General features: G+C 40.4%; 1 protein-coding gene across 2 annotated transcripts; it reads right to left on the bottom strand.

Moving 5' to 3' along the window:
- Nucleotides 1-896: 896 nt before the first annotated feature.
- Nucleotides 897-21542, bottom strand: amacr.L (alpha-methylacyl-CoA racemase L homeolog). Of its 2 annotated transcripts, XM_018252325.2 has the most exons (6): nt 21415-21542; nt 15683-15931; nt 11207-11350; nt 9988-10145; nt 6671-6857; nt 897-1529 (listed from the first exon to the last, which is right to left on the bottom strand). In XM_018252325.2, the coding sequence occupies exons 2-6, from the start codon at nt 15927-15929 to the stop codon at nt 1120-1122; spliced, it is 1146 nt and encodes a 381-aa protein (XP_018107814.1). In that variant the 5' UTR covers nt 15930-15931; nt 21415-21542; the 3' UTR covers nt 897-1119.
- Between the last annotated feature and the right edge of the window lie 4415 nt (nt 21543-25957).

Genomic DNA, 25957 nt, shown 5'->3' with positions numbered 1-25957 from the left:
ACTCTATGGCAGGGGTCCCCAACCTTTTTTACCCACGAGCCACATTAAAATTTAAAAAGAGTTGGGGAGCAACACAAGCATAAAAAAGTCCTTGAGGTGCCAAAAAAAGGCTGTGATTGGCTATTTGTTAGCCCCTATGTGGACTGGCAGCCTACAGGAGGCTCTACTTGGCACTTTACTTAGTTTTTATGCAATTAAAACTTGCTTCCATGCCTGGAATTCAAAAATAAGCACCTACTTTGAGGACACTGAGAGCAACATGCAAGAGGCTGGAGAGCAACATGTTCCTCGCAAGCTACTGGTTGGATATCACTGCTCTATGGGTTGATGGCCTTCTCGTATTTCAGAGCTTCATAGATAATGGATTTCTGGATAAGGGATCCTATCCCTGTGCTACATGGGAAAAAGTGCCAAAAACATGTGGGCACCCCATTATTACCAACAAATGTGCCATTAGATCATACAAAAATATATTCTTGACAATTCTGTGCTCCCTACTTTGGGGCATAAGTTTAGGGAAGGCTCTTTTAATTTTCAGCACAATAACGTCCCCATGCACAAAATGAGGGTCGTGCAGAATTGGTTTGCAGTAAGAAGAGTGGAAGAACTTGAATGGCCTGCACAGGAGTACAATGAAAAAGTAAAGTGCTATCAGAATGGTTTCTTTGTTTGACCAAACACAAAAATGCCAGATTCAGCACATCTCCAATACAACCACGACTATTTATACATTTCAATTGGGTTGACTTAAGAAGATCAATAAAATATGTGTTATTTAGCCAACAAGGCTTAATGATTCAAAGCGAGAGCGTGTCCCTCAATAAATATACCCTTGAAACATTTTATATATAAAAAAAAGCCAAAGAAAGATTCAATGAGAGCCTAGATTTACAAAATGTTCTTAGTTCATTTAATTTTGTCATTAAATATTATTCTTACAACAGAATATTGCAAAGTCTTTTTTATGGAGCGCACCAAACATCAGATTTTCCTTAAAGGACGTCATTAGAGACAATGTAGATTAAAACTCAATAATGAATTGTATGCTGATTACCGTCAATCAGTAATTTCCTATATCACAATTTAAGCTTGAATCATTAACCTTGATACGGATGTTCTTTACAAGTGAGCTTTGGGTTTGTTCCTTGCAACTGCTCCGCAGGTTTGGAGATCAGAAATTTCTCTTTCGCTGAAGCCATATTCTGCAAGTATTTCATGTGTGTGTTCTCCTACCAAGGGATCCCTGCTGGAAGTGGGAGCTGCGGGTGTTCTAGAGAGAACAGGAGAAGGCCGAGGGCTTAATTCCCCTTGATCATCACATATAAAAGATCCACGTTCCTCGTTGTGCTGGTGCAAAGCAACATCATCAAAACAAAGAACTGGAGTAACACAAGCGTCTGTTCCATCAAAGATTCTGCCCCATTCTGCTTGTGTTTTCTCTCTGAACTTTTGTGCAAAGATTTTCTTCATTTCGGGCCAGTCAGAGAAGCTCATCTGATGGGGTAATTCAGAGGCATCAAGTTCAAGTCCTGTTTAAAAACATTAACCTCAATTATAACAGGCATTTGAAATCAACAGTGTGATGCCAATGAGGAGTAGAATAAGGAAAATACTGGGAAAATACTTTCGGTAAACTCAGCTAAGTATCCGATCATGTTTTATTCTACAGCACCCGGTACTGTATGTTGCATTGATGTGACCCACCCAGTCTTTCATGCAGTAGGCACACAAACCATTGGAAAGTCATGTTTGCATTGTGGAAGGAAGTTATCAAATTGCACTCAATTCTGGTAAAAGCTGTGTGTTTGCTTCAGAAAGACAACTAGAGTTTATATAAATAAGCTGCTGTGAAGCCATGGGGGCAGCCATTCAAGCACAGGATACACAGTAGATAACAGATAAGTACTACTATAGTTTATATAAACAAGCTGCTGTGTAGCCATGGGGGCAGCCATTCAAGCACAGGATACACAGTAGATAACAGATAAGTACTACTATAGTTTATATAAACAAGCTGCTGTGTAGCCATGGGGGCAGCCATTCAAGCTGCTGGGAAAAATGAGAAAAGACACAGGTTACAAAGAAGATATCAATGTTTTGCACAAAGCTTATCTGTTATGTGCTTTGGAACCTGTCTCTTTTTTCCAGCAAACTATACAAATATGAAACCAGTATATGGAGTATATTAAGTGCGTTAGATGAGCTCATCGCTATGCATGGTGGGCCAGGGTGCATGCACCCTGGACCTTCAGCAAAGGGAGCAAGCACGAGGAAACATCAGAAGAGGCTGGCACAAGCCTGGACCCACAAAGTAGTAGAGCTGGAGTCAGATTGTAAAAGGTTAAAAAGCTTACATTTTATTCTCCATAATGAAGAACCAAGGCTTGACGCATTTCGTGTCAACCAGGGCTAAAGCCTATGACTAAGCGTCCCTGGTAGACACGAAACGCTTGAATGGCTGCCCCCATGGCTACACATCAGCTTGTTTATATAAACTATAGTAGTACTTATCTGTTATCTACTGTGTATCCTGTGCTTGAATGGCTGCCCCCATGGCTTCACAGCAGCTTGTTTATATAAACTATAGTAGTACTTATCTGTTATCTACTGTGTATCCTGTGCTTGAATGGCTGCCCCCATGGCTTCACAGCAGCTTGTTTATATAAATTATAGTAGTCTTTCTGAAACAAACAGCCCATTTTTACCAGTGCAGAGCTTGCTGGTGGGGAAACAAGAGCGGTGTGGCTACTTTCCAAAGTAAAAGTTTTTTTAGCCAGGACACTTTTGGCAACTTTGCACCACACATTTCCCACCAGCAAGTTGCAAGTTGCATTTTACAGAGAGGGAGGGACATTGTCAATAAGTAGTGCTAAAGGAACTCTTTCTCAACATAGTCACTTAAAGGAGAAGGAAAGCTACCACGGCAGTTTATTGCCAATAGATTAGCCACAATAGTGCAAGCTAGAACACCATTTTTATTCTTTAGAATGCTTTTCCATAACAGAGTAAACAGCTCTAGACACTCTCTATGTTTGTTTAGGAAAGCAGCTGCCATAGTCGCTTGGTGTGACATCACTTCCTAGTGAAAAATAAGGGTAACTGTAGCTCACCAGCACCGGTTAATTAATAGATTCTCCTGCAGGGGTATCCTGTGTCCACACCCCAAATTAAAACAAGCAAAATTGTATTAGAATGCAGACAAATCCAAGGCAGTAAACTTCGACAGTGCTTTTATTGGGGAAAATGCTCCACTTCATGTTTCGGCTAGGCCCTTTATCAAGTGTGCAAAGGTCATACATTGACCTTTCACCACATTGCGGGTAAATTAAAATTATTAACATATTTAATCAGTATTGATTACAAAGTACACGTCTTAAAATTCATTATTGTGTCCAAATGTTGCCTTTATGTGGAAAAATCCAGCTGTGCAAAATGTCCATATCCGAAATATAAAAGTGTAAACACCATTTGGACACAATAATGAATTTTAAGACGTGTATTTTGTAATCAATACTGATTAAATATGTTAATAATTTGAATTTACTCACAATGCACTTCAGGACTCTGCAGTCGAAGGCAGAAGTCGTGGCATCACTTCATGCCCGAGTCTCCCCCTGCTCGCTCATAGCTCTGGGCACAGATTACAGCAGGGAGGGGAGGAGGGAGGTAGAGTGGAGCAAACTGAGCATGCTCAAGCCCAAGCCCTGGAGGTTTAAGCTAAAACAGGAAGTCTGATACAGAAGCCCATGTGTACACAATAGAAGGAAAGAAACGCTGTGTATATTTTAATAAAGGACACAGAGCAGCATTACTTTGAGGATTTATTGGTGTATTTATATAGACCTGTCTAATAACGCTTACTTAATTTTAACCTTTCCTTCTCCTTTAAGCTATCACCAAGGTATTTATATAAAATACACTCTTATGTGCAATTAAGACGAGAGAGCTAATAACAAGTAGTTGTATGTTTGTATCCCCAGCATATTATTTGTTAACTACTATTAATGCAGACAGAAAAGTTTTCTTTCGTCTCAGGGAACACTGGAACACCGAACGCAATCTAGCGGATAAATACATGAATATACTACCTACTCATGCAAGCAGTAACAGTGTGGGGCTTAATTAGAATAATCCCTCATTTAACTTCACAGCACTTGCCTAACTGTACTTGGATTTTTAAATGTTCTAATAGCACAGAGCAAAATGTTCTCTGGAAAGAAGTCTCTTCAATTCAAGTGAGAATTGAATAAAAATAAATCACTCTTAAAAATAAATGGATAGCACGGATAACTTGAAAATTCAGTATCCTAAAGAATAATCGATTGTGAGTCTTTGGTCCCCATGGAAAAGTATTAAAAGACATGCTGAAAATATATCAATATATTGCAGTCTGGTATGTGTAGATTCTGCCGAATGCCAGAGGGGCTGATGAAAGATGCCATAGACCAGTGCTGTCCAACTGTCAGCCCGCGGCCCTGCCTTGTGTGGCCCCCACACAACTGCCTGCTGTGACTGCTTACCTTTTGTTAAAGGAGAAGGAAAGCTACGGAGGCATTTTATTGCCAATAGATTAGCTGCAATAGTGCAAGCTAGAATGCTATATTTATTCTGTAGAATATTTTACCATACCTGAGTAAAAAGCTCTAGAAACTCTCTGTTTGTTTAGAATAGGAGCTGCAGTATTAATGTGGTGTGACATCACTTCCTGCCTGAGTCTCTCCCTGCTCTGGACTCAGATTACAGTAGAGAAGGGAGGGGTGGGGGGAGAGGAGCAAACTGAGCATGCTCTTGCCCAGGGCAATGAGGTTTAGGCTGAAGGCAGGAAGTCTGATACAGAAGCTCATGTGTACACAATAGAAGGAAAGAAAGGTGGTGTTTCTTTTGACAGAGGACTCAGAGCAGCATTACTTTGGGGGTTTACTGGTATATTTAGATGGACCTTTCTGATAAGGCTTACTTAGTTTTTACCTTTCCTTCTCCTTTAAGTACAAAATGTATCAGTAATGAGATTAACTGGCCCCTGTATTGTATACACCTCAAATTCAGACAGTTAGCTCCTGCTGGAGGGGCACCAGCATTGTCTCACAGTTCTGCCTGCCCCATGCTCTCTGTGGGTGCCATACTCTCCCTGCCCCATGCTCCCTGTGTGTGTCATACTCTGCCTGCCCTATGCTCCCTGTGTGTGTCATACTCTGCCTGCCCTATGCTCCCTGCGTGTGTCATACTCTGCCTGCCCTATGCTTCCTGTGTGTGCCATACTTTGCCTGCCTTATGCTCCCTGTGTGTGCCATACTCTCCCTGCCCTATGATCCCTGTGTGTCATACTCTGCCTGCCCTATGCTCCCTTTGTGTGCTGTACTCTCCCTGCCCTATGCTCCCTTTGTGTGCTGTACTCTCCCTGCCCTATGCTCTGTGTGTGCCATACTCTGCCCGCCCTATGCACCTTGTGTGTGCCATATTCTGTCTGTCCTATGCTCCCTGTACTGTTCACACCTCAGACCCAGACTGAAACGGCCCATATAGTCACTCATACAAAATGGTTAAGGGGCACCAGCACTGTGTCACTGTATGTAGTACATCTTAGAGTGGTCCGGATAGGTTTCCCTGTCTCCTGCTCTGTTCTGCCTTCCATATGCTCCCTTTGTGTGCAATAATATTTGCCTGTCCTACTCCTACCCTGTGTATTCCATACTATGTCTGCCCTATGCTCCCTGTGTGTGCCATACTATGCCTGCCCTATGCTCCCTGTGTGTGCTTTACTCTGCCTGCCCTATGCTCTCTGTGTGTGCCATACTCTGCCTGCCCTATGCTCTCTGTGTGTGCCATACTCTGCCTGCCCTATGCTCCCTGTGTGTGCTTTACTCTGCCTGCCCTATGCTCCCTGTGGGTGCCATACTCTGCCTGCCCTATGCTCCATGTGTGTGCCATACTCTGCCTGCCTTATGCTCCCTGTGTGTGCCAGACCCTGCCTGCCCAATACTACCTGGGGCCCCTAGGGTGTTTAATCATGTGCTGGGGGGTGCTGTGTTATCCACAGGGTAGGAGAAGGCATATGCATTAAAAGGTTATGTATTAATATGACTTACATTTTTCAAATATGAGTGATGAGTCATATCACTGCAGTGAGCCGCAACCTTTTAGTTTTTTTGGTGTACTACCACCATTAATGTGGACATGGTCTTAAAACAGTGACCAATTTTTGCTTCTTCCTTTGTACTACACCAATTACTCACTCACTGTTCCCGCACAACTTAATTCAGTGTATGCCACCAGCTGTTCCCTTCCTTCTTCCTCTCAAGAAAAATATGATACACAAACTTTAAGTAAATGAAAATTAGAAATCAACTTTCGTTTGCATTATGAGAATTATCAAAGGCTTGCAAATCCCATTTTCTCCATCCAGCCTGACCTTTCACTAAGTTCAATTTAAACAATTCCTTATCTTTATTTTATTAGAGAATAATTCACAGTTCGCGGATGATGACTTTGCATGGATCAGATGATTGTTTCAATATATCAGATTGGCCTTTGTGTATTTGTTATTTCACGTCACATGCATGCGCTGTTGGGGAGTCATGAACAGAACCACAATCTCAGGAGATCTAGAATTCAACGCTGTAATGGGTCTCAGATCTAGAGGCAGCACAAATAGATATATTTTGTCATTTACCTTTTAATAATTCTGCATAGAACTGGGTTTCAATGGCACCCACTGCCATAAACTTCCCATCCGCTGTCTTGTACGTGCTATAGAAAGGAGATCCCCCATCCAGCATATTTTCGCCTGGAGAGTTACTCCACAGGCCCAGTTTCTGGCTCTTCCAAACAAAGGATCCAAGGTACGCAGCACCTTCCACCTAATGAAAATATTGTCTCTAAAGTGAATGTAAATTTTATACTACAGGTATAGGATCCATTATCCAGAAACCCATTATCCAGAAAGCTCCAAATTACGAGGACACCTCCCACAGACTAAGATTTCTATTTTCTCTGTAATAATAAAACAGTACCTTGTACTTGATCCCAGCTAGGAAACAGTTCATCCTTATTGGAGGCACAACATTCATACAGGGTTTTATTTTTAAGGTATGGAGATCCAAATTACGGAAATATCCGTTATCCGGAAAACCCCAGGTCCTGAGCATTCTGGATAACAGGTCCCATACCTGTACACATACACACCTAAAAACATATATAAGATCAGTTGATCCACTTCTCTGACCAGTACCAAAATACAGGTATGGGGACCTGTTATTCAAAATGCTTGGGACCTAGGGCTTTCTGGATAACGGATATTTCCGTAATTTGGATCTTCATACCTTAAGTCTACTAGAAAATCACGTAAACTTTTAAAAAAAACCAATAGGCTGGTTTTACTTCCAATGAGGATTAATTATATCAAGTAACATTATTAGAGAGAAAAAGGAAATTATTTTTAATAATTTGCATTATTGTATTATCTCTACATTTGATCTCTATCTATCTGTAACTTCCTAATTTATTGCCCATGAATACCTTTCACTGATCTAACAGAATATATGCTGTGCCTTTCTAGCTTTCATTTGTATTTTGCCTGAACAAGGGGCCTTGGTGCTCCGAAAGCTTGCAATCTATTTTTATTGTTAGCCAATATAGGTATCACTTCTACAATACTTTTTGTATTTGTTTGTTTTTTTGTTATTTTTGCTACTAGCCAACACGGTACCACAGTTTTTGTTTTGTGTATTATTTGATTATAAAGGAGATAGCCATTGCATAAATCAGAGCTTTCTGGATAACGGGTTTGCGGATAATGGATCCCATACCTGTATTGAAAGAATAATAATACTGTTTTAGACTAATCCAGTTACAGGTGCACATTTTTCCAGGTCCAGTAGCCCATAGCAACTGATCATTAAATACACGTCTGAATTTATGACAACCAAAATAGAAGTTGATGTTTGACAACAAGATAGAAGTGGTATTATGGTATTTTGCAATCAGTTAAGATGTCTTTAAAATACACATTTACACATTTTGCTGTCACTCACCTGTGAGCTTATTCGCTTAGCAATGCAAATAGGAGTTTTAAGGTTCACACTGATAGTTAGGCACTGACATGTTCTGCGGATTATATTATACACCAAGAAATAACCACAATCAGCATTAATGTTGCGTCTAAAGCCATTTATTCCATTCTCCACTGAATACAGAACAGAATGACACCTAGCTACCATTAAGCTTAATAAACTGTGCTGCTGTCTGTAACAGGATTTCTATGAAAACTGACAATTTAAAATGAAAGAGCTTGCATGAGATAAACGCACACGCTCAGACATCTGTGTATTGTGTATATGAAATGGTTTATAATCAGCAATCAATCAAAGAAGGGACAGTGGGTTAGCAGGTATAGAAGGGAGAGATGGTTCATATAGTAACAGTGGGATAATAGTCTCTGGGAAGGGAGTGTGACTGTGGGATAGCAGGTATAGTAGGGAGAGATGGTGCCTATAGTAACAGTGGATAATAGTCTCTGGGAAGGGAGTGTGACTGTGGGATAGCAGGTATAGTAGGGAGAGATGGTGCCTATAGTAACAGTGGATAATAGTCTCTGGGAAGGGAGTGTGACTGTGGGATAGCAGGTATAGTAGGGAGAGATGGTGTCTATAGTAACAGTGGATAATAGTCTCTGGGAAGGGAGTGTGACTGTGGGATAGCAGGTATAGTAGGGAGAGATGGTGCCTATAGTAACAGTGGATAATAGTCTCTGGGAAGGGAGTGTGACTGTGGGATAGCAGGTATAGAAGGGAGAGATGGTGCCTATAGTAACAGTGGGATAATAGTCTCTGGGAAGGGAGTGTGACTGTGGGATAGCAGGTACAGTAGGGAGAGATGGTGCCTATAGTAACAGTGGATAATAGTCTCTGGGAAGGGAGTGTGACTGTGGGATAGCAGGTATAGTAGGGAGAGATGGTGCCTATAGTCACAGTGGGATAATAGTCTCTGGGAAGGGAGTGTGACTGTGGGATAGCAGGTATAGTAGGGAGAGATGGTGCCTATAGTAACAGTGGATAATAGTCTCTGGGAAGGGAGTGTGACTGTGGGATAGCAGGTATAGTAGGGAGAGATGGTGCCTATAGTAACAGTGGATAATAGTCTCTGGGAAGGGAGTGTGACTGTGGGATAGCAGGTATAGTAGGGAGAGATGGTGTCTATAGTAACAGTGGATAATAGTCTCTGGGAAGGGAGTGTGACTGTGGGATAGCAGGTATAGTAGGGAGAGATGGTGCCTATAGTAACAGTGGATAATAGTCTCTGGGAAGGGAGTGTGACTGTGGGATAGCAGGTATAGAAGGGAGAGATGGTGCCTATAGTAACAGTGGGATAATAGTCTCTGGGAAGGGAGTGTGACTGTGGGATAGCAGGTACAGTAGGGAGAGATGGTGCCTATAGTAACAGTGGATAATAGTCTCTGGGAAGGGAGTGTGACTGTGGGATAGCAGGTATAGTAGGGAGAGATGGTGCCTATAGTCACAGTGGGATAATAGTCTCTGGGAAGGGAGTGTGACTGTGGGATAGCAGGTATAGTAGGGAGAGATGGTGCCTATAGTAACAGTGGATAATAGTCTCTGGGAAGGGAGTGTGACTGTGGGATAGCAGGTACTGTAGGGAGAGATGGTGCCTATAGTAACAGTGGGATAATAGTCTCTGGGAAGGGACAATGACTGTGAGATAGAAGGTATAGAAGTAGAAAAAAGACATTTAAGGTCCTATTTTTATTGAGGTAGGCATTCATCAGGACAGCAGAGGAAAATGGTCCAGTGAGTTTGTTGCTACAGGGAGGAGAGCACTGAGGTGAGCTAAAAGTGTCTGAACAAAAAAAAGTATATTAGAAAACACTCAACCCAAAAAATAACATGATAATGTAATCAAAAACTATTGCTTTCACAGCAGCAGAACAAGTAATGACAATGCTGTATCAAATACCAATATCAGAATATGACTTACCATACTACAATCAATGACCTGGCCCTTGCCCGACTTCGTGCGTTCAAACAGTGACATGACAATTCCCAATGCACACGTGAGTCCACCACCAGCGAAGTCTGCCAGTAAGTTCAGAGGGGGAGTTGGACTGTTTTTATCTCCCAGTTTTGACAGCAAACCTAAAACATTGCAGAAATGCTAGAATGAGTGAGTGTTTATACATAACTAATGGAACACAATTGTCCTCTCTTTGGCGCTTTCTTCTCGAGATGCAGCTGCAAGAACCAACGACTCTCTCATGTAGCAGCTCACAGAAGTACCACCATAGGGTGACAGGTAGTTTTACAGACAAGTTGCTTCTTCTGGTTACAGTAAAGGGTCCAACCACTGTAGTGGAACGGGCAACTTTGCAGACCAGTCCTCTCTTAATGGGCACCTGTTGTCAAAAAAAATATTATCCCCAAACAAAGGTGCGGGTTAATAGAGCCCTTACTCCAGTTGGGGGTAACAGTAGTTTTTTTTTTTTTTTTTTAATTGCCCCTCCATGTACAAGCCCTACTTACCCATTATTATTAAATGGAAAATCAACCCCAAAATAAAAATGTGCCTAATAAAAGAAAACATAATTCTAAGCAACTTTGCAATACACATTCATTACAGATTTTCTATGGGTTATTTATATATGTATTGTTATTGAAAGCAGTCTCTGTCCCTGTCTATTATCTATTAGACTGTTGATACCATGTAAGACAAGGCAGCTGATTAACAGACCAGAACTTTGCTGGGGAATGAAGACTTTTGCTTTGTTTCTTAACAACTAGAAGTTATGCAAATGCTGCTTTCAATAGCAATAGTTTTTGCAAATAGCTGCAAAATGCACTGAAACATTTTAATAAATATATATTGGAAAATTACTTAGGATTCTGTTTTCTTTCATTTTGGAGTTGACTTGCCCTTTAACACCCCCAACCTTTTTTTACCCATAAGCCATATTCAAATGTAAAAAAGAATGATGTGATTGGTTATTTTGTAACCCCTATGTGGACTGACAGCCTACAGGAGTCTCTGTTTGGCAGTACATCTGGTTTTTATACAACCAAAACTTGCCTCCAAGTCTGGAATTCAAAAATAAGCACCACTGGGAGCAACATCCACTGGGTTGGTGAGTAACGTTACTTGTGAGCCACTGGTTGGGATTCGATAATCAACACACAAAAAAATCCAAACATTTTCATTATACCTGATATTGAGACGTAATTAATGTCATGACCAGCTGCTTTTGCATATTTTCCACTCTGACCAAATCCAGTGAGTCTTGCATAAATAAGTTGTGGGTTTTCTTGAAGCATGATATCGGGGCCCAGCCCAAGGTTCTCCATGACACCTGTAACACAATACCCAAGGCATCAGCAAGGAATGTAAATCAACCTCAAAAGCAGTTTGTATAATTCAGAAGTGCCAGCTAGTGATGTGTGGGTCAGGAAAAACCCAACCTGCGCCTGTCCTTAAACCCACAAAACCTTAAAGGGGACCTGTCACCCAAAAAAAAGTATTCCAAATCCTATTTTATAACATTAGTCAAGCAAAATTAACTTTAATTACACTATATAAATTATTTGAATCTTGTTTCCTTCAGTCTGGGAATTCATAATTATAGCAAGCAGGTAGGAGTCATTCTGTGGACATTGTTATTAAGGCAAGCCTTGTATCATCTCAGAATCTTGTTTGTGCTCCAGAATGGGGGACCTGATGTCCACCCCCATGCACTGGCTACACAATTAAATAGTGAAGAGAGAGGGGGAATGTGGGGAGAGCACTGAGATCTAGTAAGTGCCGAATGGAAAGTGGATGTAATTGCCTAAGGCATAGAGGAGGGGCAGACAATATTTGATGGACAGCTGAGATTTTTAAATGAGTAAAATGAATGCTTTAATTGAAAAAAAAAAAAATACGGATTTCATGTTTAATTTGAAAAGGGCTCTTATCACACAGCTTTTTATGTCTGGTCGACAGGTCTACTTTAACCCACCAACATGTTGGTATTGTAGAACCCAGTGCCCACATCATCTCGTCTGGGCGTTAGTTCTGTATTCTGCTTTCAAGACAGGGAATCTTCAGGAGCATAGGCCTATGAGTAAGTGCCCCAATAGGCACGAAACGCGTTAGGTCTCATGTCCTAATAAATTTTTCTACTTTTTACATTTGTTTTCTTATTTTTAGAGACCCTCACATTCCTTTTGGACACAGTACTTTTGACCCACATCTAACCCTAATCTGCAATGGCTGGCCACATTTCAACACAAATCTGCCCAACCACTGGTCAACCCTCAGACCACTGCAGGTTTTGGGTCAACACGCACATCACTAATAACAGCAGATTATATTTTTATGCTAACTGAACATATAAATCAGGGGTGGATAAATGGAAACACACTATGGAGCAGATTCACTAAAGGACGAAATGGGCAGCTCTAGCATCAATTCACCAGAAATCTCATCCGCAGGGACATCGCCAATTCACAAACAGGTGTAGGCGACAATTCGCTAGTGAACAAGACCGTCGTTAGCGTTCATTCGCACTCTATTCCCAGACGACTTTTCCCTCTGGCCAAGGTTGTTAGTCCACAATTTCAGTAAAGGGGGAATTTTACAGATTTATTTATTTCGCCAGAGTTTACTTCACCACCTCAGACCCGGCGAACTGATAAAACGATCTTATGTCAGTGACATCATATCCTGTATGCCGGAAATGCATGAAAGTTGTAAAAAAAAAAAAACGCTAGCGACTTTTCTTTTTTTAAAGCGGGATTGTCTTCAAAAGTCCAAACTATTAAAGACTTATGGGTGAACAAATTTTTTTAACTAATTTGAGGGGCATGCCACATTTATATAAGGGTGGGCTCATGTCTAGGGCATTAAATGATCTTTTCTGTCTTTTTTATGGCTCATTGGACATTTGTTTTAAAAAGAGGCCACTTCAAACATTTGCACCAACATTACTAATAAAAAATGTCCATACAATGTGCTATTTAAATTGAACAAAGTGCAAGAGTGCTAGCGAAGTTTCACTAGGCAGAAATGAACGCTAATGAAAATCCGCTAGGAAATGCTGTCACTGGCGAAGTAACTCTAGTGAAAATTCGCCAGCGTTCGGCTGCTGAGATGCAGCTTCGCATTTTAGTGAATTATCAAAGTGGTAACGATTTTGAACCTGGTGAAGTGGCACTGAGTGTGGTGTAGTTATCACTGCCAAAAATTTGACCGTTCGTGTATTAGCCCCCATATGCTGTTGTCCTACTATTCTACTCAATACCCTTATATTTTATTTTTAATTTTCATATTATTCAGAAGCCTCGTTTGCTTGGAGCTACCATCAAACACCTTCTTATGATGTTTCCTCACGGACAACGATGGACACAGCAAACCCTAAAAAGATCCCTTCACACAAAACCTGGTGAAAAGGTGTCTTGTAATACAATGGAAGAACACCATCCCTTACTACAAACTTGCAGCCCATGTTCAGGATAAACGAAAGTACTTTACCCCTTCACTCAATCATTAAGAAACTGAAAGCAAACCAGCTAATAAAACTATCAGCCCCAATCAGATGTGGAATGCTGCAGGACAACTTTTGAGACTTGTGGATTTTCAATGCAGGGCCTTGCGATTTCTGATTAGCGTCTCACAGGAGCATCTCAAAGATGGCCGTCTACAGGTGGCATCCTCCTCCTCCTTGATAACTGCTGGTTATTTTGGAATCAGGTGGCCATAGCCATAGCACATTAAGTTAACATAAATACATTGAAGCTTTAAAGGAAAGCAGTTTCTAGACAGAATTTTGGATAGTCTGCACGTGTACCCCAATTAAATCTGGCTGTGTCTAGTTAATTTTATGGCTCACAGCTGTTTTCTGGTTGGTTTACAGCTTCATTAGGATTTCAGGAAAAGATCTGGCTAATGTAATAACCCCCCTTAAAGAATAATATGGATAAACACTTGCTATAAACTTTACTGTGGTTGGAAAATCATCAAACTTTTCTTTTAGCAATACTACTGACTGACTACTTAAGAGTGATAGTGACACCTCTAGTTTAGTTCTTAGATCTCTACTTTTATGGCAAAAATAAATATTAATTTACAAAATTACTGATGTAAACCCAAAAAATAGTAAAATATATAGTTTAAAAAAAAAAAATACTCCACTTCCTCATATGGAGAAGGATACTACTTCCTGTAGGGGATGAGTACTACTGCTTTCAGCTTATCTCACACCCACTCCTGCAAAAAACAAAAGCCTCCTCTTTCTGAAAATCTCCTCTCCCACACTGCTCAGGTTTGTTTCTTTTCCAGATGGTGTTTTTAACTCATTCCCTATAACTAGGTTATATATGCATGTCCCTTTCCTGCAGTAGGAAACTTTGGGTGACTTTGGAAAACGAAGCGCTCCAAGTGCCATCCCGCCAGCGATTTTCATTCTAGCCAGCGGGAAGGCAGTTTGGGGAGATTAGTCGCCCCAAAGAAGAGATTTGCGACTAATCTCCCAGAATTGCAGCGTGTCTCTGCCCTTACAACAACAAAAAAATGAGCAGCACAGAGGAGGAGGTTTGCAGTGCCGTGGACAAGCAGAGGATTGTTATTGTATAGTCACATACTTGAACATGAAAGGAAGCAGCAACACTGTGATAAGGAGGATGTAAGGGTAGGGACACACTGGACGATTTGTTGCCAACGTTTTAAAAAAGTAAATCGTGGCGACAAGACGATCGTCTTTTTCGAACAGACGATTGACAGCGACTATTGGCACAGAGCGATTTGTATCCCATTACTCTGTGCGGTACGTGCTCCACCCAAACCGGAAACGGTTTGTGCTTCCCGCTGTAACCTGGCGTCTTTACGTGCTTGCGTTCTTGCGTCATTGCGTTCGCATTGTAATTTGAATACAATTGCTGCTACTTATCTGTATGTGTGTGCGTGTCTAGGAGATTTCAGTGCTTTTCTAAGTACATGCTATTTCTGATAAATCGCTCGGAAAAGGGTCTCAGTGCGTTTTGGAGCTACAGGCGATTCACAAACGCGCTGTAGGCACAGGAGCTGGCGTCTTTCATTTGGTTTTGTTCAGAGACAAAACAAGCGATATGTCGCCGCGATTTGCTTTTTAAAAACGTTGGCGACAAATCGTCCAGTGTGTCCCTACCCTAAACCCTTACCCTGTGTGGCCACATAGTATAAGCGGACAACACCATTTAACTGTGCCAGATTCTTCCTGTCAGTCAAGCATTTAGCCGTTATCTGGAGCTGTTATCTGGTTACATTCCCATTGTTCTGTTGTTAGGCTGCTGGGGGTGGGGGGTGGGAGCGGTGCGAGATAACTCCAACTTGCAATACAGCAGAAAAGAGTGATTGAAGTTTATCAGAGCACAAGTCACATGACTGGGAGCAGCTGGAAAACTGACAATATGTCTAGCCCCATGTCAGATTTCAAAATTTAAATTAAAAAAATCTGTTTGCTCTTTTGAGAAATGGCTTTCAGTGCAGCACTATTAACTGATGCATTTAAAAAAAAAAAAAAAATCCCATGACAGTATCCCTTTAAGTAACATAGGTAACATTTGCTCCTCTTTATTAGCCGACATTTGCTTACATCATTCAGCTCTAAGAGTAGAAATATTACAAATGTCTGGACCGTGGGCTGATCCATTGATGATGTCCAGCTTACCATGGCGGAAAGGCTCAATCAAGACATCAGACTTTTTGCAGAGTTTCTTCAATAAACTGATCCCTTCTGGGCTCTTGAGGTTCACAGCTATAGATCGTTTTCCTCGTGCCAAGGTGTCCATTGTTGTGCCGCTACCAGCTTTATCTACTCTGATCACTTTGGCACCAAAATCTGCTAGAATCATTCCACAAAAAGGTGCAGGGGCAAGACCAGCCAGTTCCAGCACACGAATACCAGTTAAAGCCATTCCTTTAAAGAAAAAAAGTAGTATGAATTGAAAATACATTTAAAAGTTAGTCCTAGGTCAGTATCTAGTAGAATTAAGTCAAAGGCAACGGGACATTTAGAGTTTTTTTCCTTGAAAACGTTTTACCACTCACCCAAGTGGCTTCTTCAGTTGAACTGGAAAATCCACTCGGATGAGTGGTGAAATGTTTTCAAGAAAAAACCTCTAAATGTCCAGTTTCCTTTGACTTAATTCTACTAGATACTGTATATCATAACCTGGATAAATGAGAATCTTCATAGAAACAGTCCTAGGTTAAATTTGGCTTCGATACAGGTATGGGATCTTTTAAAAATGCTCGGAAGCTGGGGTTTTCTGAATGAGGGATCTTTCGGCAATTTGGATCTCCATACCTTAAGTCTACACAAAAAATCAAACATGAATTAAACCCAATAGGATTGTTTTGCCTCCAATAAGGATTAATTATATTCAGTACAAGACATTGTGTTCTCAGTACAGAGAAAAATAATTTTTAAAAACTGTATATATTAGATTAAAATGGAGTCTATGAGAGATGGCCTTCCCGTAATTTTGAGCTTTCTGGGTTTTCGGATAACGGATCCCATACCTGTACTAGACGTCTCAAAAATTACACATGACACAATGGTTACTGTGCTAAGTAAAAAATGTGAATCTCTCCTTCCCTTTTTTTTTTGACACTCTGGAGCTCGTTTATAAACACAAATATACAAATGTTTGTTTTCATTGTTCAATTGACAGCTGCCTGTTAAAAGCCAGTCACTGATTGGTTGCTATGGGTAACTGCCCAGGGAAGGGGAGTCACATTTTTTACTTAGCACAGTCATCACAATCACCATTGTGTCATCATCTCATAAAATGTCAAGAAATCTTGATCTGGAAACAAATTAATCAAAGAAGTGAAGTAAAGAGACAATGCAGCTTATAAGTTATTACTTAAAGGCTGGCAGCATGTCAGAGGCAATGTACTGGGGTGAGAGGCTGACAGTCTTCAACCTACCTATCAGTACCTTCCCGTTGCAAAAAGAATATAGATGCAACATATTATTACAAACTGGCAAGAATTTATAACAAATACTAAAACAGAAGGTATTAAGAATAATTAACACAGCATTTAAATGAGGAAATACAAATACTCAATAGGAAAATCCTCTGAGTTGAGCACATATTTTAATTTTCATGAAATGCTTGTTAAAATTATATGTTAGCTAGACTTAGTATCTTAATCTGAGAGTGGAAGGAAAAACCTAAACCCAGCATTGGCATTCAGCCAACAGCAGCCAAGGCTAATTACATTTCTAATTCAGTTTAAATTCTATAATGGTATTTTACTTTAATGTGACTCTGCTATGATCTTTTCCTACTAAATCAACAGAAAGAAGCTTCTTATTTTTTACAGTTTTTCCAAAGTATAAAGTTTTATCTGGTTTTTCTGTCTGTAAACTCAGTAATTCAGGTGCATACATTTCTCAGCAGTATCTGTGGAGTATTAGCAACTATTGTATCAATTCTAACAGCTGCCTTTAAAGGATAAGTAAACCGTTAAAACAAGTGAATGTAAAACTGATGAGGGGGCTACTCTAAGCACTTTTGTAATGTACATGCATTACTTATTTTGTTTGTATTCTGAGATATTAAAGGATACATGTACTGTTAACATGAATGAATTTTGTTACTACCGCGCCACCTGCTGACCATTTTCCCACCAGTCTGACCACCAAGTAGTCAAGGAAGTTGTCAGGAGAAAGAAAGAGGCTGCTCTGATGTTCTTCTGCTTAGGAAAGATTTGAGAAAGGTTTCTAATTTTTAAACCTTCAAACCTTTTTAAATCGTTTAAACTTTAAATAAACCCAATAGGATTGTTTTGCCTCCTATATGGATAAATTATATCTTATGATCGCGATAGGTTTTAGCTGGAGTATTTTCAGATTTGGCCTTTTAGCAACTTCAAGATATCAAATTGGAATTTTTAATGAGACTATCCTCCAGAACTCAAATTTTTCGGGAAAACAACAATTCAACCATTAATTAATTAATAACCTAAGTGTTTTGCTTTGTACTGGCATTTATTCACCGACAAATTAGTATCAGCTCGATTTGAGTAAGTATTTATTTAAATCGAAGAGAGACTTACTCATTGTGGGTGAGAATCATATATCCCTAGTGGAGAATCATATCGATAGACGAGCGACAATATATACAATAATATATTATATATATTATACATAAATTTGAATACAACATTTCTCGTATGACAGTATCCACTTTACTTATTCTTTCTTCAAGATACTTCCAAACAGAAAATCAAAAGCCCCATTCTGTTTGCTGGTTTTTTTTTGTTTTTTGTTTTTTTATAGGTCAGCGATGATCAAATTCATTTTTTGAAAAGTTTTTAAGAGCACAGAGGGCTGTAGAAATTCCGGTGAGGAATTAGTTGCCGTTTTATTGCAGCAGATGTGGAACTTTGAACAGCAGAGAGGGATTTCAAGGCAATTTTATCAATGATTAATATGCCTTAGGTTGTGTACGTGCACATATGTATTGAAATATGACCAAAGTGCTTTAAAAGGAATGAATACAAAATTTCAATTCTATACATACTGAATAAAAGATCACAGAAACCCAACACGCTAATGGAAAAATGAAAGGAGTATTATTTATTCAATAGTAATATTGGGACTTCTTTGCACATCAAAAAATAAGATGTTGTTTTCTGAACACACGAGCATAACAACATTCACAGCCTGGATAAGGGCAATGATCCTGGAATGCAACTGTGAACTTAAATTTTCCAGCTTCAAGGGCAAGAAGCAAAATGCTTGAAAATACTCTAAAGAGGCCAATTAATTTGCAGGACAAGAAATCTACCTTGAATACCATTCAAGACAAAAGAAGACAAACTTTAAGCATTTTACTGCCCACTTGCTGAGCTGGAAATCATGCAGGCAGCAAAATATTTCCAATTACCTTATGTATCATTGCCCAAAAGTTGGCCATATGCTGCTGGGCCAAATTTGATTTGATCGTTGGCCTTATAGTCAACCATTGTGAACTACGGAGACAATCGGACATGGAATCAAGATGCTGACACTCTCCTTGCCCTGTCTGATTTTCCAACCTGACAGATTTACCAAATATTGGTTGAAGGGGTTTTTCACCTTTGAATTAGCTTTCAAAGGTGAAAGTTAGCGAGTGATATTCTGAGACAATTTGCAATTGGTTTTCATTTTTTATTAATTAAGGTTATTGAGTTATTTAGCTTTTTTTATTCAGCAGATCTGCATTATCAACAATCTGGTAGCAAGGGTCCAAATTACCCTAGCAACCATGCCCTGATTTGAATAAGACAATGGAATATGAATAGGAGAGGGATTGAATGCAAAGACGAGTAATAAAAAGTAGCAATAACAATGAATTTGTAGCCTTACATAGCATTTGCTTTTTAGATGGGGTCAGTGATGCCCATTTGAAAGCTGGAAAGAGTCAGACGAAAAAAAGGCAAATAATTATTAAACTATAAAAAATAAATAATGGAAAAGTTGCTTAGAAATGGCCTTCTATTACATACTAAAAGTTTACTTAAAGGTGAACCACCCCTTTAATCAGCCGTGTCGTGGGGCCAAATACACAGGTAGATAAGCTGTCGATTCAGTCTGACTTGGCAGCTGAAATTTGCCAATGAATGTCCACTTTACGTTTTCCTTATGTATGTACAAGATGCTCCATAATTGCAGGGCAAAAAGTGCAAAAAATGGGCACAAACTGCAATATTTGCTCACTTGCAACCTGCCCTCCAAAATGAAGCACAAAGACTTGTTCCTCATGAATACACTGTTGCCTGTGTTTGGCTGGGGGAGGCACAGGTGGCCATAGAAATTACAATTACAACCTTTCATGGAAAACATCTTTCCAGGAAAGATTGTTCATTTCAATACACATGTGTAGAGCTGAATTGTCAGATATACAGATAGAAACAATAGATTTCTACCTGTATCTGACAATTCAGCACTAAAGCTGGCCATAGACGCAATGATTTGATTGTATGAATCTCCGTTACGTACGATTTTCGGGCTGTGTGTGGAGTGTCATTTTTCGTGAGATGTCGATAGGTCGTTCAGTCGAAAATCTCTGTCTGCTACCGATAATATCTCTGCATGTATTGCCGATCTGACAATATCAGTGGGAGACTGATCACCAGCTTTTGTCGGACATAACTTTCACACGATTGCTGTCAGGGGCAGAACATTGTCTGATCTGTTCTTTTACTGAATGGTTAGTGGCAGGTCGGAAAATGGCACCTTCATATCGTTTGTCTGATATGAAGGTAAATCTGCACGTCTATGGCCAGTTTAACAACGGCCAATGTTTAGGTGCCTTCAAAGGAGCCCGATCGATTAGCCAACCAATATTCAAGTCTGCCGATATCGTTCGGCTCTTTTCCCACCATACACGCACCGAATATCGTACTTGTATCATATTATCAGTGCGTCTATGGCCCCCTTGTGTCATTTATAGCATGGCCACAGGGTGCAAAAGAAGTTCTGTACTGACTGCCTCTTCTTTGCTACTTTTAAATTCAGTGCTGGATACAGTTCACACGCAGAACCCAGAGGACTTTGTACTAGAATCCTGCGCAGAACCGATTTCTAAGACCAGGACCCAACTTCACAGCCCGAACTGCAACCCGCATATTTACCCACTATGATCCGCTACCCGACCCAGACCCGCAACTGCCTTATGCACAACCCGACACGCAACCCGCCGACCACCATCAAACAGGAAGTGACGGTGCTGTAAACCAGAAGTGTCATCATCAAAAGTGGGCAGAAACAAGTTTTGTAAAACTTTAAAAGGAGTAAAATATAGACAATATTACATAAGATAATAAATTTCAGATGATACCAGCAACCCAACCCGCGACTTCCCTCCTCCCCTCATTCCGCAGGGTGGCCTCTTTTTTTGCGGTACCCGACCAGCTGCAGGACTCTACCTTGCACCCCCTGCTAAATGAACCTCTCGAGAGAAATAGCAGTGACTGTACTAGACAAAAGGGAGAGAATATGAGCCATATCCAGTAGGTAAATATATCTGCTGAGAGGTAACCACAGAGAGGGGGGCACAGTTAAAACTCATCCCCCACCCCCAAAACCCCAGGGGTCCCCCATTCTTGCTTCCTGCATTTACATTGGCACTGGCATGGGGTGGCTCAGGCAACAACTAAATCAAGTATTGTAATAAAAAGCACAAGAAGAACATGAGCAGAAAGGACAGGACACCCCTATACAGCTGAATAGTTCCAGCTGCCCCCCCTCTCAGACTCCAGCAGGACACACACAAGGACAAGACATTACTCCATGTTTGAAGTGGCACTTTGCCCCCTTCTCGTCGCCTTGTTTGACAAAGCCCTCCCTGGAAGCGCACAGTACAGAGAGCAGCAGCAAAGAAACTGGTTTTAGTCGCGTGTTACCTCTTATACACGTAATTAAAGCAGGGCTGCAGCAGGAAAGATCACTCTGCTCAGCGTCTGGGCTGAAATGAGAGGTGGGCGTGTCCTTTCGTTCTCATAGGAAGTGGTCACGTCTGTGAGAGACAAACAGCGCTGTGCAATAGGAACACAAGCCCCGCCCCTGTCTCTGTCCCACCCACTGTCTCTCTGCTGCTCCCAGACCCAGCAAATGTCTGTCAGTGTCACTTTCTTCCCGCTCACTGAGTGTTGTGCAGTTTTCTCTCAATGTAATGGCTTTTCCCAGTCTTATATTTCATTTCCAGCTGTTTGTTCTACGTTGACAGCTTCACTATGGGACATGCCTCCTCCTTATATAATTCATGAAAGCTCTGTTGCTGATTCTGTGGTGATATCTGATTTAAAGGAGAAGGAAGCGGAAATTACTGAGGCTGCAAACTTTTAGGAACCTTTAAAGGAACAGTTCAGTGTAAAAATAAAAACTGGGCAAATAAATAGGCTGTGCAAAATAAATAATGTTTCTATATAGTTAGTTAGGCAAAAATGTAATGTATAAAGGCTGGAGTGACTGGATGTGTAACATAATAGCCAGGACACTACTTCCTGCTTTTCAGCTCTCTTGGTTTACACTGACTGGTTACCCTGGTTATCAGGCAATAACCAATCAAAGACTTGAAGAGGGCCACATGGTTCATAACTGTTGCTTGTGAATCTGAGCTGAATGCTGAGGATCAATTGCAAACTCACTGAACAGATATGTACCATGTGGGCCCCCTTCAAGTTGCTGACTAACTCAGAGTTAGAGAGCTGAAAAGCAGGAAGTAGTGTTCTGGCTATTATGTTAGACATCCAGTCACGCCAGCCTTTGAACATTACATTTTTGACTAACTAACTATATTAGAAACATTTTTTTATTTTGCACAGCCGATCTATTTACACAGTTTTTATTTCCAGCGCAATCGGGGCAGGCCAAGGGGTTTTGTTAAAGGGCACCTGATGGGTAAAAATGTCCCTTGTATGTAATAAAATTTCACAATCACAAACCGTTTTTTGCGACAAAAATATTTAAGGGAACTCCAGAGCAGGTGTTAAAGGTTTGCAATGCCCAATTAAGATTTTCAATGCAATAAAAGCCTAACAAAGAAAATTATATTGTGACAGGCGAATTTTTATTCGCAAAGTTTTGAACTTGTGAATTTTATTACATTTCCCCTGTAATGTCTTAGCAAAGCCAATTATCACTATTGTCTATACTGTAGTCATGACAAGTAGTTGCTACTAGTTGCTCTGTGTGTCTTCACCCTAAGTGATTCTAGTAGCTTAACTGTTTCCCTGGGCTCGGGCTTCTTTACAATAACTGCACCACACTACTAGGAGTTGCAGGAGGGCACTTGGTAGGGAGATGGCAGTGAGGCACTCAGTGAAGAGTACACGAACAGATGGACGGCACTCCGATAAGAAACAGGCTTTTTATTGCTGGGCACTGTGGAAATACATAGGCCTTACGCGTTTCGGGAACACCTTCCCTTAATCATAGGCTTACAAAGTGAATCGAAAATTTGCCTTATATACAATAGGTTTCCAGCGACCCCTATTGGTTGTCTGGATTGTTACAGTTAAAAATGCACATCTTCTATTTCTTTATTATATTATTTGTATTAATAAAAACAACCACACTCTGCTAAAATGTATAAAACAAAAGAGGAGGAGAAGGGGGTAAAAAGAAAGAAAGAGACCCCTTTCGACCTTGGATATTACATACAATTATCTGTTCAAATTAGCATATAATTCCTGAAACGCGTAAGGCCTATGTATTTCCACAGTGCCCAGCAATAAAAAGCCTGTTTCTTATCGGAGTGCCGTCCATCTGTTCGTGTATACATTTGTGGCAGTGGGGACACTGCGGATTGAGCACCCGACATCACAGGGAAGCAGCTAAGTGGTGGTGAGTTGAAGCAGTCCTAATTGGTGTTGTTGAGTTTACTCAGTGAAGAGTACCCCATACTGGTGCTCTCTTTAAATCAGCATAACCTATAGGTAACTTTTAATGCACTTTAATATTTTGAAAAATAGTTTTTTAGTGACAGTATCGCTTTAAAGAAGAAGAGCGACAGCCTGGGGTAGCAGGTAAGTGACTATTATCACTGGGGGTGCCTAACAACACCACCCAGTGATTTATCTAGTCTCTGTAAACTGGCTAAGGGGCCCTCAAAATATGTCAGAACTTTAATTGGGAGGCTTGAACAAAAAAAGTCTGATAACCACTGTACTAAAGGATACAAAAACCATTCCCATAAGAGGCCTGATCTTGAAATGGTTATTGTGATCTTAGCAATGTGATCTTGGGATCTCCAACATGTGACCTTCCAGCTGCTCATTAATTAATACTCCCTGAAGCCCTTAAACAGCCAAAGTTGCAGGTCCACAACAACTAAAGTTTAGTAAAAAGATACATAACCTGTGTTATAGAGGATTTAATGACGCCAACAGCATCCGAATATCGCTGTGCACAAAGGGCAGTGTCACTATTAGGTGGCATCTGTGTTGTTGTTGCCGGTGTTTGGCTGATCCCAAGTGAACGATACCTGCCTGAACACATTATGCCAACAGTAAAATTGGAATTGTTTTTCATGGTTTAGGCTAGGGCCCCTGGTTCCAGCTACAGCAAAATAAATTATATTCTTCTGAATAGTCTTACTTTGTGGCAACAGTTTAGGTAAGGCCCCCAAGCAGTTGTGCACTAAGCAACTTCCAACCCAACTGAACAGCTTTAGGATAAACTGAAACTCTAGCCGTGAGCCGGGCCTTATCCCCCTGCCCAACCATTCTAAAGCTTTTGTGACAGGTTGGAAGCAACTCATACCAGAACTGGCCTGCAGATAAGGAGTACCTTGTTAAAAACAGGGTGATCCTCAGCAAAAGTCTAATTAATTGATTGGAACACAGGCCATACTGGGCTTTAATAACTTAGATACTTAGGTTTAAATTTATAAAAGTTTGAGACATTTTCCCTTAGTTTCATCTTAAGCCGCCATACACTATAAGATCCGCTCGTTTGGCAAGATCGCCAAAATGAAAGGATCTTTCCCCCGATATGCCCACCTAAATGGACAGGAATACCAGCCGACGGGAATGTGGACCACACCAAATAGCCAATGTGGTCCTTGATCGGCGGGCAAATCAAACATGTCCGTTTTTGGCCAGATATTGGTCTGGTAGGCCCATCAGGCCCCATACACTGGCAGATAAGCTGCCCAATCATTCTAAAGGACCCTAATCAACATTTAAAATCTGCCCATGTATGGCCACCTTTAGTTAAAAGCATGTCTCCCACTGATCAAGAGAGTTAAAGAGGAGCGTTCAATCTTTTGAACACACTAGCTATTCCCTTTTATAAATAATTCAGTGGACCTCAGTGAAATAATCAATGAACTTCTTTGATCGTTCTTGGGTTTGTAAATCCATTTAATAAAATCCTATGGGAAACTTGCACAGCTTGAAAAGAAAATTGGTGTGAGATATAATACATTTGTGAGAATCAAGAACAGAAGAAGCAGTAATGGAGATTTCTTACTTGTGAGGTGTTTAGATAAAAGAAGCATGGCACCACTTTATCTTTTTGTCACTCATTTCGGCAGCACATATAGAACTTATTATAGGCCAGCTAGAGTCAAGCCAAGTAGTACTGGTACTCAAGTCAACACTTATTGGCATTGCAGCCTTTCTGACCACCCTCTACTCAAACTCTACTCAAGAGCCACCAGTGCACACCCACCCTTTCTGAGCCTTGACAACTAGCATCCACTCCCTCAACCACTGTATGACACTTGCTTTGGCTAATCTCTCCCCTCTGCTGTTCCCTGCTAACTCCTTCACCAACAACCTTTCCATGTGCAAGTTCCTGTCTTCAAAGTTTTAACCAAAATATAAAGTGATGAGCGAAATTGTGAAAAATATGGAAAATGAATTGAAGTCATTAGAAAACAAATTTCTTTACCAGCGTCAATTTTTGTTACGAGCCCAACACTTTTTCTCATTCCAAATCCATTAAAGTTAATTTGCGGGTTTTTTTCTAGCAGTGACTTTTTTTTGTTTCCGACTTTTTTGGCGACTTTTTGTCCAAATGCACTAAAGTCAATGGGTGTTTTTTCTTGCGGTGACTTTTTTTGTCTGAGCAAATTTTTCTCACTTCTAATTTTTGCTGCAGGTTCATGATTAAAAATTTGCGGATGCCGAAAAGTGAAATTTAGCCGCGAATCACTAAAAATATATTTTCCATTAATAACTAAGATATGTGGAAGTCTTTATAGGTAATTGTCACATTACATATTTATAAATTACTGTTACATGTATGGGGCCTCTTATCCAGAAGGCTCCGACCTGGGGTTTTCTGGATAATCGATCTTTCCGTAATTTGGATCTTTGTACCTTGTCTACTAGAAACTCATGTAATTATTAAATAAACACAATAGGCTGGTTTTGCTTCCAATAAAGATTAATTATAACTTAGGTTAGATCAAGTACAAGCTACTGTTATTATTACAGA

The sequence above is a fragment of the Xenopus laevis genome, chromosome 1L (genome assembly GCF_017654675.1).
Source record: "Xenopus laevis strain J_2021 chromosome 1L, Xenopus_laevis_v10.1, whole genome shotgun sequence".
Lineage (NCBI taxonomy): Eukaryota > Metazoa > Chordata > Amphibia > Anura > Pipidae > Xenopus > Xenopus laevis.
This window is presented reverse-complemented; position numbering and strand designations above follow the sequence as displayed.

Bases quoted from the DNA above. Each gene is read 5' to 3' on its own strand.
- amacr.L (XM_018252325.2), bottom strand. From the start codon at position 15,929: ATGGCTTTAACTGGTATTCGTGTGCTGGAACTGGCTGGTCTTGCCCCT. The intron at 6,858-9,987 runs GTAAGTCATATT...TATTTTCATTAG, and splicing joins AGGTCATTGATTGTAGTATG to GTGGAAGGTGCTGCGTACCT. The intron at 1,530-6,670 runs GTAAATGACAAA...GTTTTTAAACAG, and splicing joins CTATGCAGAATTATTAAAAG to GACTTGAACTTGATGCCTCT.